We start from the raw sequence: 17475 nt of genomic DNA, 5'->3' as shown, positions 1-17475 counted from the left end.
GCAGAGGATAACTGCATTGATAAACTCTATAGTAAAACTAATTTCTGGTATTTGTACGCAAAAATAATCTTCAGTTACAGAAATCTATACTTAAAAATCAAAATGGATAAGTATAATTTTATTGATTGACTATCACTTTCCTTAGTATTTCATCAACAGCACATTATCAATGCATTCTCAGTGTTCAACTTGCGCATAGACCAGTTTTCTTATCTGAATTTATAACTGTTTAACTGTTCAGATTTTTTTTATTGAGATGCTGTATTTGTATTTGCACTACTATCTTTTTCTACCATTCACAAAATCATTATTTCCATAGTGCTCTAAGTCATTAAAAAGGGATGATTAAGATCTTGGACAAAAAAAAAAGTATAATCTTAAAACCATTATTGATTGAACATTTATTCTTAAGAAGCACCGCCATTTATTTTGAACACTTGACCTCTAAATAGAAAGCCAGATTAAGCTACATTTAAATCAAGTATTTATGAGATAAAGTAATAAAATTAGTCACAGGAGGGAATGTTATTAGTCCAACTCCCCTTCTACATATCTGTGAAAGGATTAAAAACAAATTAATTCTCTCTAAATGTACTGCTCAAGTTAGTAGAATGAATTGCAAAATATATGAAGATATATTCTGACTAGCAAGATTTTAAAACTTTGTCTATTTAGTGTTTTTGATTCATATTTGGTTTTAATCTCACAGTTCATAAATCAGAATCACCTCTGATTCTCTTGCTTCAATCCAGCATTGCCATTTCTGTAGCACTGTCACGCACTGCTAGTGGTCAGTAATAGTGTCACTGTGTAACAGACATCTTTAGGACCTAGAAATTAGTTTTGCACCTTTTGAGAAACTTGTGCTAACAGCCACTCTTTCCCATTGCAAAGTCAGTCTCTTTTTCCTTACGGATGTATGCCAGAATACTCTTTTTTTAGGGGATATTCTCCACTCCTGCCTCTTCATCTGTGTGATAGTCACCATAAATATTTTAACATAAATTTCTTTATCTCTGTCCAAAACCTCCAAACTAAACCAAAAAAAGAATCCTTTCAATTTTCTTTATGCTTCATGATCAACTCATTCCTATTTTCTACTTTACAAATCCCGGTTTCGATAGTAGGATCATTATTTCAAAAATGTTCATCTAAACTATATTCTTAAATCCGTTTGCTTTCATTGACTTTGCCTCTCTGCAGTGAGCTTCCTTGGGAGAGGCCTAGAAGATGAAAACAGCATGAAACTATCTTCTATCAAGAATACACTTCTTACTGCATTTTATAAATATTGAATACACTTCTCTAATTAAGCAGCATCCATTGCTATTAATTTCTTGTAGTTTACACTGGTTTTTGGGAAGATGGTCCATTAAGCATATTTTTATTAAGTAGACTACATGGCATTTACACAGTGCATGAAACAACGGATGACTTCATCTATATGCTGTTACATTAAAAATGAAGGCCAACGTTTAGCACCTCTGCAATTACATAAAAATAGGAATTTAAAATAAAATGAATAAAAAAAAAGCCCCAAAGCACAAAACAGAAAAGCATCTGCACTTTTTTCTAGTCTTTTTATCTATGATCTGCTTATCTTACCTGCCTGTAAACCATAAGGAAAATATAAGTTTTGTAGTATATTCTGAAGGATAATAAATACAGCATATTTTCTACCACATAGATTATCTCAAGCCTTCATTAAAAGCTATCAAAACCAAGCAATATACAAGCTCCAGAGTGAGCGTATGGTGCATTATGACATGATTAGAAGGATCTTTTTCTGACTACAGGAATCAGAAAACATCTACAAACCCAAGACAATCAATCGTCAAATGTCCTATAGTTAACTAATGCAAACCTCAAATCACAGATATTAGGAGTTAAAGGAGAAGAATAATGCACTCCTTAAAAACGAAAACTGTCACATTTTGCAGCTGTTCTCCAGACTGATGGAGAATCTATACCAGTTTTGTAATCTTAATGCTCACAGTCGATTAAAAAAGGTCAAAGGGGATAGACTCATTTTTAAAGAAACAAGTTGCATTTGTGACATCTACTGCACAATCAATTTATATATGATCGATTTGCTAAATAAATCAACAGTTGTGATCTGAGATTAAAAATAAAATAAAAAATGCTCTTTAATCAAGGAGACTATTATCATCAGTACTGAAATAATTGTTGAAATGAAGCATAATGAATCAAAAAAAGGGATAAATTTCTAACACCTCTGCTACAGATTGGCCTGTTTCTGCAATACATGCTATTTTATCAACTTGTTTTGATGACAAAGATCAAAAAAGATAAATCTTAAAGCAACTAAAGAAGGTGGTTTTATAAGGGCTGCGATAAGAATATTGTGGTAGAGCATCCCAAACATGTAAACTTCACAAATTCCTTTCCTTCATAATAACCTACAGAACTCTAATCCCTGGGTGATATTGTCCATACCTGTTTTACACTTTTGCTGTTTCACTTCCCTGGAAAGATTCTTAAGAAATTCAAAATGATACAGTCAGAAATCTGAAACAGCTGCAATGATTTTCATTAATAGCTAGACTTAGCAAACAACTGTACAAGCCTGCACATAACCCAGAATTCTTAGCTATTACTCTGAGACAAACCTTGACAATGTGTTGTTTTTAGCAGCCGGTGCTAGAAAACTAATCTGAGACAAAAAGTTATATCCTATCCAAAATTATCGATTTATCTCAGATTTTGATGCAAATCCAGACCTCTTAGTATATTCAATTTTATTAAATTGTTATAATTGTTATAGCCACAATATTCCATCATCACATTGCTGTACTTCAGCAATGCTGCCATTTTACTTTCAGCCTGAGCATTCTGGTGAACTATAAGAACTGGATACAGTGCAGTGTCTGACAGTAATATGCACGTTTATTTGCAAACATTAAAAGGTGTGAAATTTCTTTAATTCACACCAGGAATGATTTCTGTGGGATAAAGGAAGCAGAAAAATATACCACTGTAAGCAGAAAAGGAAGATGTTATCACTCCCTAATTTTTACTGTATTCAAACTTGTATTACACAGCACTCATACTCTTAAGTCTATTTCTTTCATTTAATACAATATTGTAGAGGCAGTATATTTTTTGCATATGGCTTATATTCAGTTGCTGAAGTGCACTGCTGTTAGTAAATCTGAAAGACAAAAATCTTTCCATTGCAGGGAAAGGTCAAAAGCACTCCAAAGAACTAAGAATACTTTAAGCAAAGAAAATGAGCATTTTCTTTCAACAAACTAGTACAATATTGTTTTTTTTTCATCACCCATCTTGTCTGTTCATAATACTTCACTTCTGCAGAACAAAGAAAATCCCACACTATGCATACCCACTATGTTAAAATATCTAGTAGCTCTTACATACCCATTCTGCACCAACATCCCAGATAACATTGTTCAAAACTTATCTTACTGGAAACCAGTTCTGAGAAAATAAAACAAACTTTGTAAAACTGTAGACGGCTGTTGAGTAAGCTACAGCAATTTTTAAGTTTCACTATGCCATATTATACTACAGTTGATTAAATTAAATGCTCATAACCCAAGAAATAGACATAGTTCAAGAGTAACTTTATAAAATATAATTGTCAAAATATATTTATTAATAAAGAAAAAAAATGTAAAGCAGAAGTTATACTTTTCCATGCAATGTATACATCTTCTTAATTAAGCACATGTGAAGATGCACAAAATTAAAATAAGAAGCAACTTTAACAAAATCCTTCTGACATCTGTGCCATTAAGACTTTAAATCTTAGAAGCATCAAATCATTTATGTTGGAAAAGACCTTTAAGGTCATCGAGTCCAATAATTAACCTAGCACTGCCAAATCCACCACTAAACCAAACCACTACTAAATCCACCACTAAACCAAGCACTGCATATATATGTCTTTCAAATGCCTCCAGGAATGGCAGCAGCTACTTCCCTGGGTAGCCTGTTCCAATGCTTCACAGCCTTTTCAGTGAAGAAGTTTTCCCTAATATCCAACCTAAACCTCTCCTGGCACAACTTGAGACCATTTTCTCTTGTTTTATTGTTTGTTACTTGGGAGAAGAGACTGATATCCACCTCACTATAACCTCTTTTCAGGCAGTTGTAGAGAGTGATGAGGTCTCTCCTGAGCCTCCTTCTGTCCAGGCTAAATAATCCCAGTTCCCTCAAACAGCCCCCATAAGACTTATGCTCTTGACCTTTCACCAGCTTTGTTGCCCTTCTTTGTAACTGCTCCAGCACCTCAATGTCTTTCTTGTAGTGAGGGGCCCAGAACTGAACACAGGATTTGAGTTGCAGCCTCACCGGTGCCCAGTACAGGGGGATGATCACTGCCCTGCCTGCTGGCTACGCTATTTCTGATACAGGCCAGGATGCTATTGGCCTTCTTTTTCACCTGGGCACACTGACAGCTCATATTCAGCCAGCTGTTGATCAACACCCCCAGGTCCCTTTCCACCAGCAGCTTTCCAGCCACTCTTCCCCATCCTATAACATTGCATGAGTTTGTGGCCCAAATGCAGGACCCAGCACTAAGCCTTGTTGAACCTCATGCAATTGGTCTTGGCCCATCAACAGCCTGTTCAGATCCCTCTGTAGAGCCTTCCTACTTTCAAGCAGATCAACACTCTTGCCCAACTTGGTAGTGTCTGCATAGTGTCATCCTAAAACAATGTCCAAAACCATTTCCAGTCTACTAAAGTGAGTAGAGTGATTAATTAATAATTGCTTACTAATTAGCCTGAATCCCAGAAATAGTACACATTTCTTCTCTTTTAACAGCAAAAATCAGTGTGGCTCATCTTACCTGAGCTGTCTTGAAATAATTTCCATTCTCTGCAAATGAAAGAAGATACTTTTTTCTTCCTTCCTTTTTAGGCTCAAATGGAACACCAGAAATAGAAATTGGGCTGGCTTTCTTTCCAGCTATTGCCATAGGGTGATTTACGGATTGAAGTTATTTTCTGCTCAGTAGAGTTGGGGCAAAATGCATAATACTCACATCATGGTAGCTAGTGCTACCTGAGCAATGTCAATGACATGGGAGTTTTCATGCTTTGGCACTAAGGAAAGGTTGTTTTTCTCAAAGGCTCCTACAGTATTTAGGGTTCTGGTATTCATTCATTTGTTATTTTCAGTATCTTAAATCTTCCTTAAAATTAACACCAAAGGAGTAACAATACGATTGTAATAGATTAAACTAGCTAACACACTAAAAATTTTATGTCTCCAGTCCTTATACACTTCCACTGTGTCATTTGTGATTTCAGAGAATTTGGTATTCTCCCACAGTCATTTTTAATGGACTTGCAGAGTCCCCTGGTTGTTTAGTCATTATTTAGAAGCTGCTTAATGCCTTTATCATCCCTGCATCTCCTCTCGAAATAAAGTTCCTATCACACTTTCTCCATTTTGATATTGAGAGGGTGTCAAAACCAGAGAAATAAACAGAACTGCACATGTTATTTAAGATTCTAGACACTTTCATAGTGTCACAGAGATGTCTTCTATTCCTTCTTGGTCAGAGAGGAGCTTATGCTTGCTTTTAGCTTCCATTAGCAAGGTTTGGTTTTATGTTGTTTACTTTTTGGGTAATAAGCACAACTGCTGTGAATTATTGACTTTTGTTCCTTGTATTAGTTTGCACTCACTGTGTGGTTTGGAGCTTGAGCCTAGTTTACCATGCTAGAAAAAAAAAAACAAAATAACAATGATGACAGCTGAAATGCAGCAACAAGCTGTGGTCCTTCTCACTGCCACATCTGAGCAAGGCACAATACAAAAACCTACTACCTACCTCATTTCTTCCTTTCTTTTTATGCTCCTTCAGTTGCAAGTATTGTTACCTTTGCAGGAGTAATATATCCTCTTATGAGTTACAAGTCAGCGGCAGCAAACTCATGGTGCTGCTTCTGCTTATATATTTTCCAAGGTTTTTCTGTTAGTTACACTCTCATTAACAGAAATTCATATATTTCACCTATCCTGGACTTACTGTACAGTAGCTTCCCTGAGAGAATGTTTATATTTGCTATGGTACATGATTGCAGTGAGAATAAATTTATTTCCATTAAGCATATCAGTGATGTGATGAGCATTGTCCAACTGTATTACAGATTTAAACATTCTTTCCAAGTATGGGTTGTAGTCCACGCTGTCATAACATGATTTTACTGCACATGTTCAGGTATCACTCCTAGTTAATGAGATACATTATCACTGGAATTTACTAACTATGCAACTTAGAAGATCTTTGAAGCAATTAGAAACACAGACAACAGTAAGATAGAAAAACTTACCTAATTTGCACTTCATACCAGTGTCCATCATCCACTCTAGTAGTAGTAGTGATGTTTTTGACTTTTGCAGCTTCACCACATAAAAACTGGTACTAGAGAGTGGGAAAAACACTTTTATTATATAATTTCTAGTAATTAAAGAGCTACAGACCTCAAAACTTGAATTTAAAAATAACAAATGGCTTCATAAAACCCCAAAGGATGAAATGTGCATTCAGTAAAAATCATGTTTGGTTAAAGATCTGGATCAGGAAGTCTATTGCACCAAACATATACAAGCACACATATATGCTTCCTAGCCTGCATGAAAATTCTCCAATCTATGTGTATTTGTACAATCACATATTACAGGCCTGATTTGCAAAGAAGTTGACCATCTGCAACCCAGCTGAAATTAACGTTGGCCATGGGTGGATTTCACTTACCATTTTATGGTCTCCTTACACTTTCAAACATGTAATGTAGCATGGAGACATGAGCATTTTGGAACACCATTTAATTTCCTATATTAATGTGAACAAGCACTTGATTTCATGGTTTGTCTACTTGTAATTGTAGCTTGATTGTAAGCTTAGAACCATTTATTCATAGGGCTTTAAATCTACATTTAGTTGACCAGCTTTGTGAATGATTAAGTGAATTCAATTAGTTTTAACATGGCACACTGGGATCTCTGAATGGATTTTTGTCAATTAAAGTACTTTCATATTTTATGGTGCTAATGATATGTTAGAAAAATATTTTTCTGCATCATTACTTTACCATGAATACAAGTAAGATGGACCTAAAGCCATCAACATTTTCTAAAGCTTGGATAACGTCCTGCCCCTGATTAATCCCATTTGTTGTGAATAAATGAGATTAGTCAAAATAGATAGTCAAAGCATAATAAAACACAGCAAATCAGAATATAATAAAATAAAAGCTTTTTCTCCTACTGTTTATCTGCAATTTATATACCGTTTTAGTACAATCATGCTCTTTAAACATGAAGGCAAATATAACTAAAATATGGTGTTCTTAACAGTCGTTTCATGGCTTTTAGAGAAGAATATAATTGCAGCAAAACTTTCAGAAATTTTTAACAGGACAATGGAAGATCCGTTATAAGAAAAGTAGCTTCTCTTTTAGTAGGCTTGATTCCTTAAAGCTTGTAAATAAATGTATTCCTATTCAGTGTGTCTATTAAAACCAAGCAAATGTTTGGGGACTTTTTGTGATCCTGTGAAACTGTGTACTAACATGATAGCTGAAATAAAAGTTTTCTAGTCAGAGCCACATGGTAACAAATACACTCTATTCCCTTTTAGAGTAAATTTTCTTATGACAATTAACTCAGTTCCACAGCTTCCCTTATAACAATTTTAATGAACTTGCACATGAGGAGGTTCAGTCAGCTTAAGCTTCAGATACTAAATAAAATACCTTAATTCATACTGGTTGTGAAGACAAAGTCTACCTTCTTTTTTTTTGTCTTTTAATGTGTACTTTTTATATGACACATTCCAATTACAATCACTATTCAATTTTCCTCCAGCACCACATCTTGTGAGATATATTAATAATATTAGCCATGAATTTCTTGTAATAGATAGCAAGTTTGATGGCTATTTTCCTTAAAATACTAAAGAATGTCAAGACTCTCTTTAGCTCTACCATCTTCTACAGTAGGAAACAGGAAAAAAAAACATTTTTACAGATCCTAGCTTTAATTCTCCTTCAGTGGGAGATGCCTTACCTGTAAGTTGCCATGTTTGATGAAAAGCTGAATTAAAAAATGTCCTGTTGTTTCTGGGCTCTCTTCAGTATACAGGAGGAGTCCATGTGGATTGTACGTTTTAAATTCCAAGCGGATGAAGTTTTGTATGTTCAAATGCAAGCCTTTAAATTCCAGGTAAGAATTACCATAGTAGTGAGCATAATTAAAATCTGTAAATAGAATTTTGATATAAGAATACAAACACATTTTTCTTCTTCATCCGCTGCTTTCTTATTATGCTAATGGTAGCACAGATATAGGATGCTCTTTTACATCTGTCAAGGAGGCAGACTTGATTCTGAAAATTTATATTAGTTTTCTTCTGTCAAAGACTTAACACTGAGAGTTTATAAAACTAGTCATATAGCCTTAGGTCAAATTATATTAAGCAGGCAACTAAGATCAATGCCTGAAAGAAAAGGAAATTAAGACAATAGCACCTGCTACTTATCTAGAAGCTTTGGCTCCCCATAAGGCAAGAATAGTCTTTTAAAAGTTAGGCATTCACAGGTTTTGATGCAAGAATGAGAAAGTTTGAAGTCTTTGCAGAAACCACACAGTATGTAAAGGGAGGAGGACGTTCCAAAACCTAGTGATGAAATTGACATCTCAATCAAATATGTCAACTATTTCTGTCTAAAACAATAAACCCCATGTTAGAATGAAAGCTAAAAATTTGCCTTCTGACTACATCTAGCTTGTCTATCTAGATGCTTCTTAACCTCCAGCACCCTGCGCTATACCTTGCAAAGTAAGATGCAGCTCTTACTTAATGAAAAATGTATGTGAATACATGGCTGCAAGCACATCAGATGATAGAGGGACACAATTAAAGGGGCTTTTCTCCCATCTTTTTCTCTCAGCTCTCCTTTCCTTTCCCCTCTTCTTTATCATCTCTACTCCTTCATTCCTTTTTTCCTTCCTTTTTATTTTTTCTAGGTATTTTTTTCTTTTTTCTTAATTTCTCTTTTCTTCATTTTGTTTCTCTTTCTCTCTATATATGTCTCCCTCCCTCTCCTTTTTATTTTCCTTTTCCTGCCCTTCCTTTGTTTGGTCCTTCCTCTTCTTTCCCTTTCCATTCTCTTCTTTCTCTTCCACAAGGCGTGGTTTTACAGAAGAACATTCAACATACACATGTTGTGGTTTAATCCAGGGCAGTGACTAAGCACCACACAGACAGTCACTCACTGCCCCTGTCTCCAGAGGGCTGGGGAAGAGAATTAGTAGAGCAAAAGTGAGAAAACTTGCAGGTTGAGTTAAAGACAGTTGTATGGGAGAGAAAAGGAAGAAAATAATAATAACAATAATAATAAAATTAAAATATACAAAACAAGTGATGCACAATGCAATCGTTCAATACTTGCTAATCAATGCCCAGCCAGACCCTCAGCAACAACCAGCCCCTCCCAGCCAACTCCCCTGAATTTATATGCTGAGCATGATGTCATTTGGTATATGGAATAGCCCTTTGGTCAGTTGGGATCAGCTGTCCCGGGTGTGACATCTCCCAACCTTTTGTGTACCCCCAGCCTACTCACGGGTGGGGTGGGGTGAGAGGCAGAAAAGCCCTTGACTCTGTGTAAGCAGTGCCCAGCAGTAATTTAAACACCTCTGAATTATTAACAGTATTTCTTATACCCCTCCAGTCTTCTCCCTGGCAGTGCATGAGAGGCTGAAAAGTCCTTGAGTTAGTATAAACACTACTTAGCAATAACTAAAACATCTCTGTGTTATCAGCATTATTTTCATACTAAATTCAAAACACAACATTATACCAGCTATCATCCCAGCTGAAGCCAGGACAGCATGGGTACTCATTCACACACAAATGCAGTCATGCACTTCTTAGGTATTTTTACTTGCTAATGTTTAAACTGAGCCTCAGATCAGTACATTTATCTACTCATAAGGAATTAAAAACGTGTATTGCCTTGCAAAAACGTAAAATGAGGGGCTTAGTTGTTTCATTTTAGCACAGCTATAGTGTTTTGATTTTTGCGCAAGTAGAAATATGCTTTAGTCTCACTTGAAGAATCACTCGGTGTACAATTATTTGTTTAATCAACTTTATGAGACTGATGAAAATTTAAAAAAAAACATTAACAACTCACCCATCTTGTTAAAAAAGCCAGTGCTACAATATGGGTCTTGATACAATGCACAACACGTAAGTGAAGAATTCCATTTCGTTTGGCTCAAATTTCACTGAATCATCTATACAGGGACTCTGAGTATCTTTGAAGGTCACAGATCTGTTTCTACTTTCCAAAAATATGCAAAACTTTAATCTGTTCTGACACCAACTCCAGTAGCAAGTACATTACTACATATGCTTAAATTCTGAACATCAATGATACTGGGATAAATTGCAAACTCCTACATAAATTGCACTCCAATATATCACTGTAAGACTATGCTGAATTTTATCCTTTCATATCTTTTCAAAAAACTATTTACAAAGTCAGAGTCACTGTGGTCAAATCCCAAACAAATCTCTTCTAACAAGTTCTCCAGAAGAGACAAGAAACAGCAAAAAAACAGTGATATATGCACATATACATGTAAGAAAACAAAAAATTTCAAGCAATGCCAATCAATGACTACTGATTTAAAAAAGATGACAGTATAATTTTATGTGTATTTAATCATTAATAACTCTGCTTTAAAATATAAGCCTATACGTATAAATTTCAGAAAACTCGAAACAAAAACCACAAAATTGCACAGAGAACTTCTTCCATTTTATTGACAGGGCAATTTCTCTAAGAAAGGGCAGACACTGCTTTAGAGGATTACCTCCAATCCCTAACCCTTGTTTTTCTTCCTGAGCTCACCACTGAGCTCTAAGTCCTTCCCTTATTCCATTTGCCCCAAGTTGCCCCTGCGCATGGTTTTTGCTTCTTCTACAGAACCATTCAGTTTTCTCCACACTCCTGAGACACTGGTATCTAACCACCTCTTTTTGTTGACTCCACTTAGGAGATCAGCTTGGCTGAAAGACAGACAAGTTTCATGGAACTTTTTTTTCCTGAAACTCTGATTCCTTCTGTAAATTCTCAGATCTTTGGAGGGTTTTTTCTTTTGCATTGGTGTTTTGGTTTGGTTTGTTCGGTTTTTTTTTGCATTGTTCTGCATACAATTACCTACACATGTGAGAATACGTCAAAATTATGTCAGTTCTTTGGTGTTTTGCCAACATAAGGCATTTGAGCCCCTAGATCTCACTACAAGAATAAAATCTGTAATTGAGAGGAGGAAAAAAAAGTGAGTGGGGAAACAAAGAGGTTTATCCATGGTTCTTGAGACTCTGACTGGTAACTGAGGGCAGACTGGTTTATCTACTAAATTTCAAGAAAGAACAAAAAAGAAAAAGCTGGTGGCATCTACATTTAGCTTTCTATGTATAACTGCAATCTGTACACGGAGCACTGCAGTCAATAAATGCACTTTATTGTTGCTAACATCCATATCTTTTTATCTTCCTATGATGATAATGATGCTGCCTTGCAAGACAGCACACTCCATTATTCTATGGATTTGAGACCAATTTGGCTTCTTATAGGAAATATATTCGTGGTGCTAAGCAGAAAGGTTTTTAAAAGAATCAGCTGCAGCAAAATTGCTGCAATTGCTCTGTGTCCATAAATATGGAAAGAGCTAATGAGAGAAAGCACTGAGGAATATTTAGCAGACTCTAGGTTTTTGTGAAACCATGAAAACATGCTGCTTGAATCACAAATAGCTACATACCTTACCACAAAAGCTATTAACAAAACTCAGTGCTGTGGCTTTATCCATACAGATTCTCACATTGTTATTAACAGTAAAGTCTCTTTTTATAGAACATAAGCTTTGCTTATAATCCTTTTACTACTCTTACATGTAGCTTTTTCATTTGACCTCTAGAGTTGGCTTCCTAGATTGCTATTTGTCCTAGTGCAGAGTATTCATCATCACCCAAGCCTTCAGAAAGAAAAGAATAAAAAAGTTGAAGTTGTATTTTATCTTTCACTCTGAATGTCTAACACTCACTTTCCTAAGAAACAGGAAAGCCCTTTGGCCTACAAAATCCTTTCAGCTGTAGCTCGCTCCACTGTGTACATACAGCTCTCCTTGTTTTTCTGTTTACATGAATTTATTTTAATGTCAGAACGTTAAAAGTTTTGAGACCTAGCTGTAACAGTAAGCAAATACTCAGGCAGGTCTGCAACCCAGCTGACTGGCAAAGCTTCATTAACTCTTGCCAATACCTACCAGTTTTCCTCTGTTCCAATGAGCTTCAGCTGCAACTGCTTCAGAATGGAGGCCTTCAAATGTAAAACTTCTTGAGAGCTAGGCAACTGAAAGTGTTGTTTTTTAAAGGCAGGTAGAGACAACAAAAACCTTTTAATATGCTTGTGAGCATATGTTCCTGTGGATGATGGAGCTTCTGTACCTTGATATTTCTAACACATACCCTGCAGTTTGCATGGATTCAAGCACAGAGAATATTATAATACTACTTTTATCTGCTTTTTTTCTTTTTTGTTACATTACACCTTAGAACAAAACACTCCTGTTTGAGCTATCATTTCTCTTTTATGGACACATCTTTTACATCATTTGCTATTCTTTTAATTAACAATACACCACAAAACTCAAAGAGAAGGCATCATTGCTGTGGGAAGATATGAACAATTAATTTGCTGTTTGGAAATTTTATTCATTTTTTTAGAAAGAAGGAACAGATCTCTTACAATAGTACAAAACTATGGTCATAAGAAAGTTATGTTTAAGACTAGGGAATGCCAAACGACAAAATAGTTTTAGAAAAGCAAAATGAAAAGGTCAGAACAAGGACTGCTTCACTGGGCTGGCTACAGACTCTTCCAGCCCGACTACTGACTTCCAATTGCTGCCACAGACCAGGCTCATGCGAAGAGCATGCGAGATACAATGCTTTTACTGGGACAGCCTGTAAGCTCATACCATAAACAATACTATGGCTTCCTCACACTGAGTATTCACCCCAGCTTACCACCTCCCATAAGCCTGGCTGGGACACCAAAATCTGGGACACCCAGTGCTGGGCCCCTCCAATGGCCACACCAATGACTCCCTTGTGACTCCTTGCTGCTGCTTGCAGCTGGGTCTCTCAGCATGCTCTGGCTCCACCACTGTGTTGTTAGGTGAGGGAACTGCAGGGAAAGATGGGTTTCCCACCATCAGAGAAGACAAGGGTGTTTGCAGAAATGTGTGCTTGAAGGAAGCTGAGCTACCCAAAGAAAGGGAGCAGGCACAGCCAGAGGCCATGGCCCCATGAAGGGGCTGCCTGGCTCTTGAGATGGGGGAGACTGCAATCTTGTGACCTTTGGTCAACAGAAACTGCCCAGGGCACTTCTGAAGGCAAACACGGTATTTTAGGAGTCCGCTCAGGGCCAGTTCAACCTAGAGCTTATGTCCGCAGAAGGGAACAAAGGTAAGTGGGACCATTCCTGGACTCCCTTTTGTGGGGTATGGAAGCACCAATCCACTAGTCCAAACTGATGTCTCTGGAAGCTTGCTGCCTGGAAGGGCCAGGATCTGGGGATTTTGCAGCAGCCTCCTGGCTCAGGTGGTCTACGCATGTAGGAGTGTTTCTTCTTTACTGAAAATATGCTGAAAGTACCTTAGCTTTCATGTTCCTTAATTTTCTGTGTTTTATCTCCAAAAGCTGCATTTCTTTGAGGTTTTAATGAGTCACGTCAATCATTCTCTTTTGCATTCTAAAATAAGATCAATCATTCCAGCAAGTCCTGGAGGACAGCCACAGCAAAATAATCTGTAAGTTTTATTCTTTAGTCCCGTTAATACAGCAACATACTTCATACTTGTAATCAGCACTTAAAAGGTTTTAGTGTATTTTCAAAAGTGTCTCATGTTCTTTGGTATGTTTTATTTAGTCTTCCCAGCTGAAACACCTTGAAGACAGATCAGAACAATGGTCTTCAACTATTATTTCTATTTTGAGGTGCAATGTTATCTCACTGTGATATGCCTCACCTTTGGTTTCACATAACATACCCACGCTTACAGTGAACCTATGTTTTATGCTGTCAGTCTGTGCTGCATGACTAGCAGAGAATTGTAGTTGTGTTTTTCTCTCAAAGTTGAAATGTTTTCTAATGTGGCTTGCTAGACAACAATAAAATGTGGTTAACATCCATAACTGTTGCCAGTGCAGCCCACCAGCAGCTTTCAAGCAAAGAAAAACAAGAGTTATGAATAAACCCTCTTTACTGTTCCTTTGTTATGCTTACACAGAGCTACAGATTTGAGTAGACTGCAAAATTCTTCTGAAGGAAAAACACAGCTGTTTTAGAGCTCCTATAATTCACAGTGTCTACACTTCTAGCCTAAACATATGCATACACACATATACAAACACCTACATACAATTCATCTGCTTTAAAGGGTTGGAAAATCAGATCCCAGAAAACTCCTTCCCTTTTGCTGCCATTACTGTGTATCTTTCCTTTCCTCACACATGCATCAATCATATTTGTTGATGCATGTTTTGATTCTTAACTCCTTCACATTCAAAAGTCAATCTTCAATACTGTTGGTAATGAGATTGGCACTTAGTCTCCCTGCTCACTCCATAAAGGAGATAATTGGCTGCATTTTCTATTAATTTTCACTTCTCCCCTCCATTCTGTTCAAGAGTTATAAAATACAGTTGGAAACAACAACAACAACAAAAAAAACCAACAACACATGAAAGGTTTTATTTCATTTTTTTCACCAAAGATACATATGCACACACAGCACAGATCTTTAGAAAGAAGAGAGGCATAAAAAAGACAAGACAACAACAGAGATAGATAGATTGGAATTCAGAGATTTCTAATAACACAAGTAGCAACGTTCTGTAATATAAACTTATGGGAAGTGGAAGTAAAATCCACTTTAAAAAATGTAAATAATTTCTTTCTTTATTATTTACAGTATTTGGATACCGTTGGGAAAATGGGCATGAAACTTGTTTATGTCCAAGGATAAGAAGAAATTATATTCACAGTAATTTTTTTTCTATATATTGAGATATAGATATATATAGGTATTACTTATCAAATTTCTTTGTACAAAATACATAGACCACACACTTTTTAAAAGATATTGGGAAAGAGGAAAAAAGTTTCTTTTAAACTATTCTAGATTTTTTACATAAAAGAAAACTCACTGAGCACCAGCAAATAGGTCTATTTTTGTTGCTTTTCAAAAGTGACAAAAAAAGAGGTTCTGGAGGCTTCCCTGTGGAAAGGAGGGATTGGAATGGTGGACTGACCCCAGCAATGTGGACTATGTCTCACACTGACGTATGGTATGTGCCAGTGCAACATTTGTGCTCCAAGAATCTTTCCAAAGTATAATTGAAATGAGTCCATTTCAAACTAAATGGAAATCAGGTATACATTTTTTTCCTCTTGGAGAGCTCTAACACCTGCACCCTTCTTCATGAATGCTGAGAATTCCTGAATTACTTTTAAATTATTTTAGGACAATAGATACTCAATTGAAATGCCTAAAATGAAGCTCTCAGTTTCTTCTGAGTTCCATTCTGATTTTCATTGATGCCTGCATTCTGACAGCTGAATTGTTGGCCATTTACAGACAGTCAGGTCAGCACTTTTAATTCAGCATCTTTCCAGTATTACCTATTGCAGGTAAGGTGTGGCTGTGCTCTACCTTGCCAGAAAATTTATAGCTACACTGTATTTCTGGAAATAGTTATTTGCTATTTATATAGGTAATATATGTGTATTTCAACACCTTAAAGCTCCATATTTATTAGCAGTTAATCTAACATTTCTGGTTTTCTCCACTCCTCTTCCGTATACTGAATTTGAACAGCACCATGATCTTGCAATGTGACCTTTCTCTACCGCTGTTACTTGCCTGTGAGCAACACTTTAATTGCCAGTTTTACCTACTTACTTTCAGATGTCAAATTCCCTCTGCCTCTTTTGCACTCAGACATCTATCAGGGCCCACTATAATACAGTTTCCTGTGTTTAGCAAACCCTTGCTATGGCCCCATGCCAAAACACCTTTTGGTGTATTCCATTGATGCTTAAATTAGACTGACAGAAATGTCTTCTCTAAAAACAAGACTACAGAAGACTGTTATTCAAGACATGTCAACTGGCCCAATGCACCGGGAAATCTTTACCTTTTTTTTGTCTCTGCATTTATCACTAAGAGGGTTATACTAAATGATTCTCCTGCTACCACTACAGCTAAATTAACTACAATAATCAACCAGAAAATACAAGTGTGCTACATTATGGAAAAATTGCTGATATTGAGAAAAAGTCAGGATAAGATACATGCAATACAGCTTAACCAAGTGAAAGGTTTGTTAGAATGGGATTGTAGTAACAACTGTGAAGCACTTATTCTGTTGGATTCTAATACTAAAACTACTTAAAATGCCTACAGATGAAGAAGAGCATGACAATCTTGGCATTTTAAGCATTTCTGTTTTAATTTGATATTCTGCTCATTCATGTGTTGAAAAAGTATTTTTCTGTCTACAAATAAATACTCACAATTCCTTTTCTAGAAAATTCACACATTCAGCAACAGCAGTGAATGCTATATGCTTATGTATGTATTAGAGTGGAATAGCAGATGTTATCTGATTTTTTTCTTAAAAGTGCACATAAAAAGTAAATAAATCCATTACTGTACCTTTAAAAATAGTAATTCCAATACATTTATTCATACATATATCAACTGCAAAGAACTGAGAAGATGGTAAGTCTTAGCCTCTCCTTGAACTGAGGGAAAAGGAGGGCAGTCTTGTAGCAGTAACTCTTTTAAATTATAGGAGGCACCTGGAATGTAATTAGTGCAGGAAATGGTTTTATTATTATCATTAACGTATAAATATTTCTTAAAACAGTATTCAGCTGTGGAATTTAACATAAAATACACTGCATGACTATTGATTACAATATTAGCTTAGCGAGATGAACTGAGACTTATGTGACTGCTATCAGTCAGTCACACAAGAGATTTTTCAACATGTGTGCTAGCTCCACAATGTACAGATAATGGAGAGAGGTGCTAAGTTTTACTGCAATCAGCAGGTGAGTAGAAGAGATTTTTTCACTGAAGATATAAAACCATATATATATAAAAAAACAACAGGAAAACCCCCAGCTGTGTGTGGTTCAGTTTCAGCTAAAGCCTGTGTTGTTTTTTTCCTTTTTAAATGTACCATAAGGGACATAGAGAGGAGCAAGTACTATTACAGCAGAACTAAGGAGCAGGTCTTCCCTTGGGGATAATTTGGCCTGCTCTCAGCAGAGCTTCACAAGCCTCACTAAAATCTTTCCCTTCTGCTGCACTTTCTACAAATTG

At 36.2% G+C, this 17475-nt stretch overlaps 1 protein-coding gene across 1 annotated transcript in view; it reads right to left on the bottom strand.

Annotated features, from left to right (window-relative positions):
• EYS (eyes shut homolog) overlaps positions 1-10203 on the bottom strand; it is a 286523-nt gene extending 276320 nt beyond the window's left edge. The window contains exons 1-3 of the mRNA XM_062626098.1: positions 10200-10203; positions 8068-8258; positions 6330-6421 (exon numbers count right to left, since the gene is read on the bottom strand). Of these exons, the coding sequence (XP_062482082.1) occupies positions 6330-6421; positions 8068-8258; positions 10200-10203 (287 nt within the window). The remainder of the gene's footprint in view (positions 1-6329; positions 6422-8067; positions 8259-10199) is intronic.
• Positions 10204-17475: the final 7272 nt, after the last annotated feature.

Source organism: Pezoporus occidentalis, unplaced genomic scaffold (assembly GCF_034315485.1).
Source record: "Pezoporus occidentalis ecotype Australia unplaced genomic scaffold, CSIRO_AGI_Poc_V1 ctg29, whole genome shotgun sequence".
Lineage (NCBI taxonomy): Eukaryota > Metazoa > Chordata > Aves > Psittaciformes > Psittacidae > Pezoporus > Pezoporus occidentalis.
This window is presented reverse-complemented; position numbering and strand designations above follow the sequence as displayed.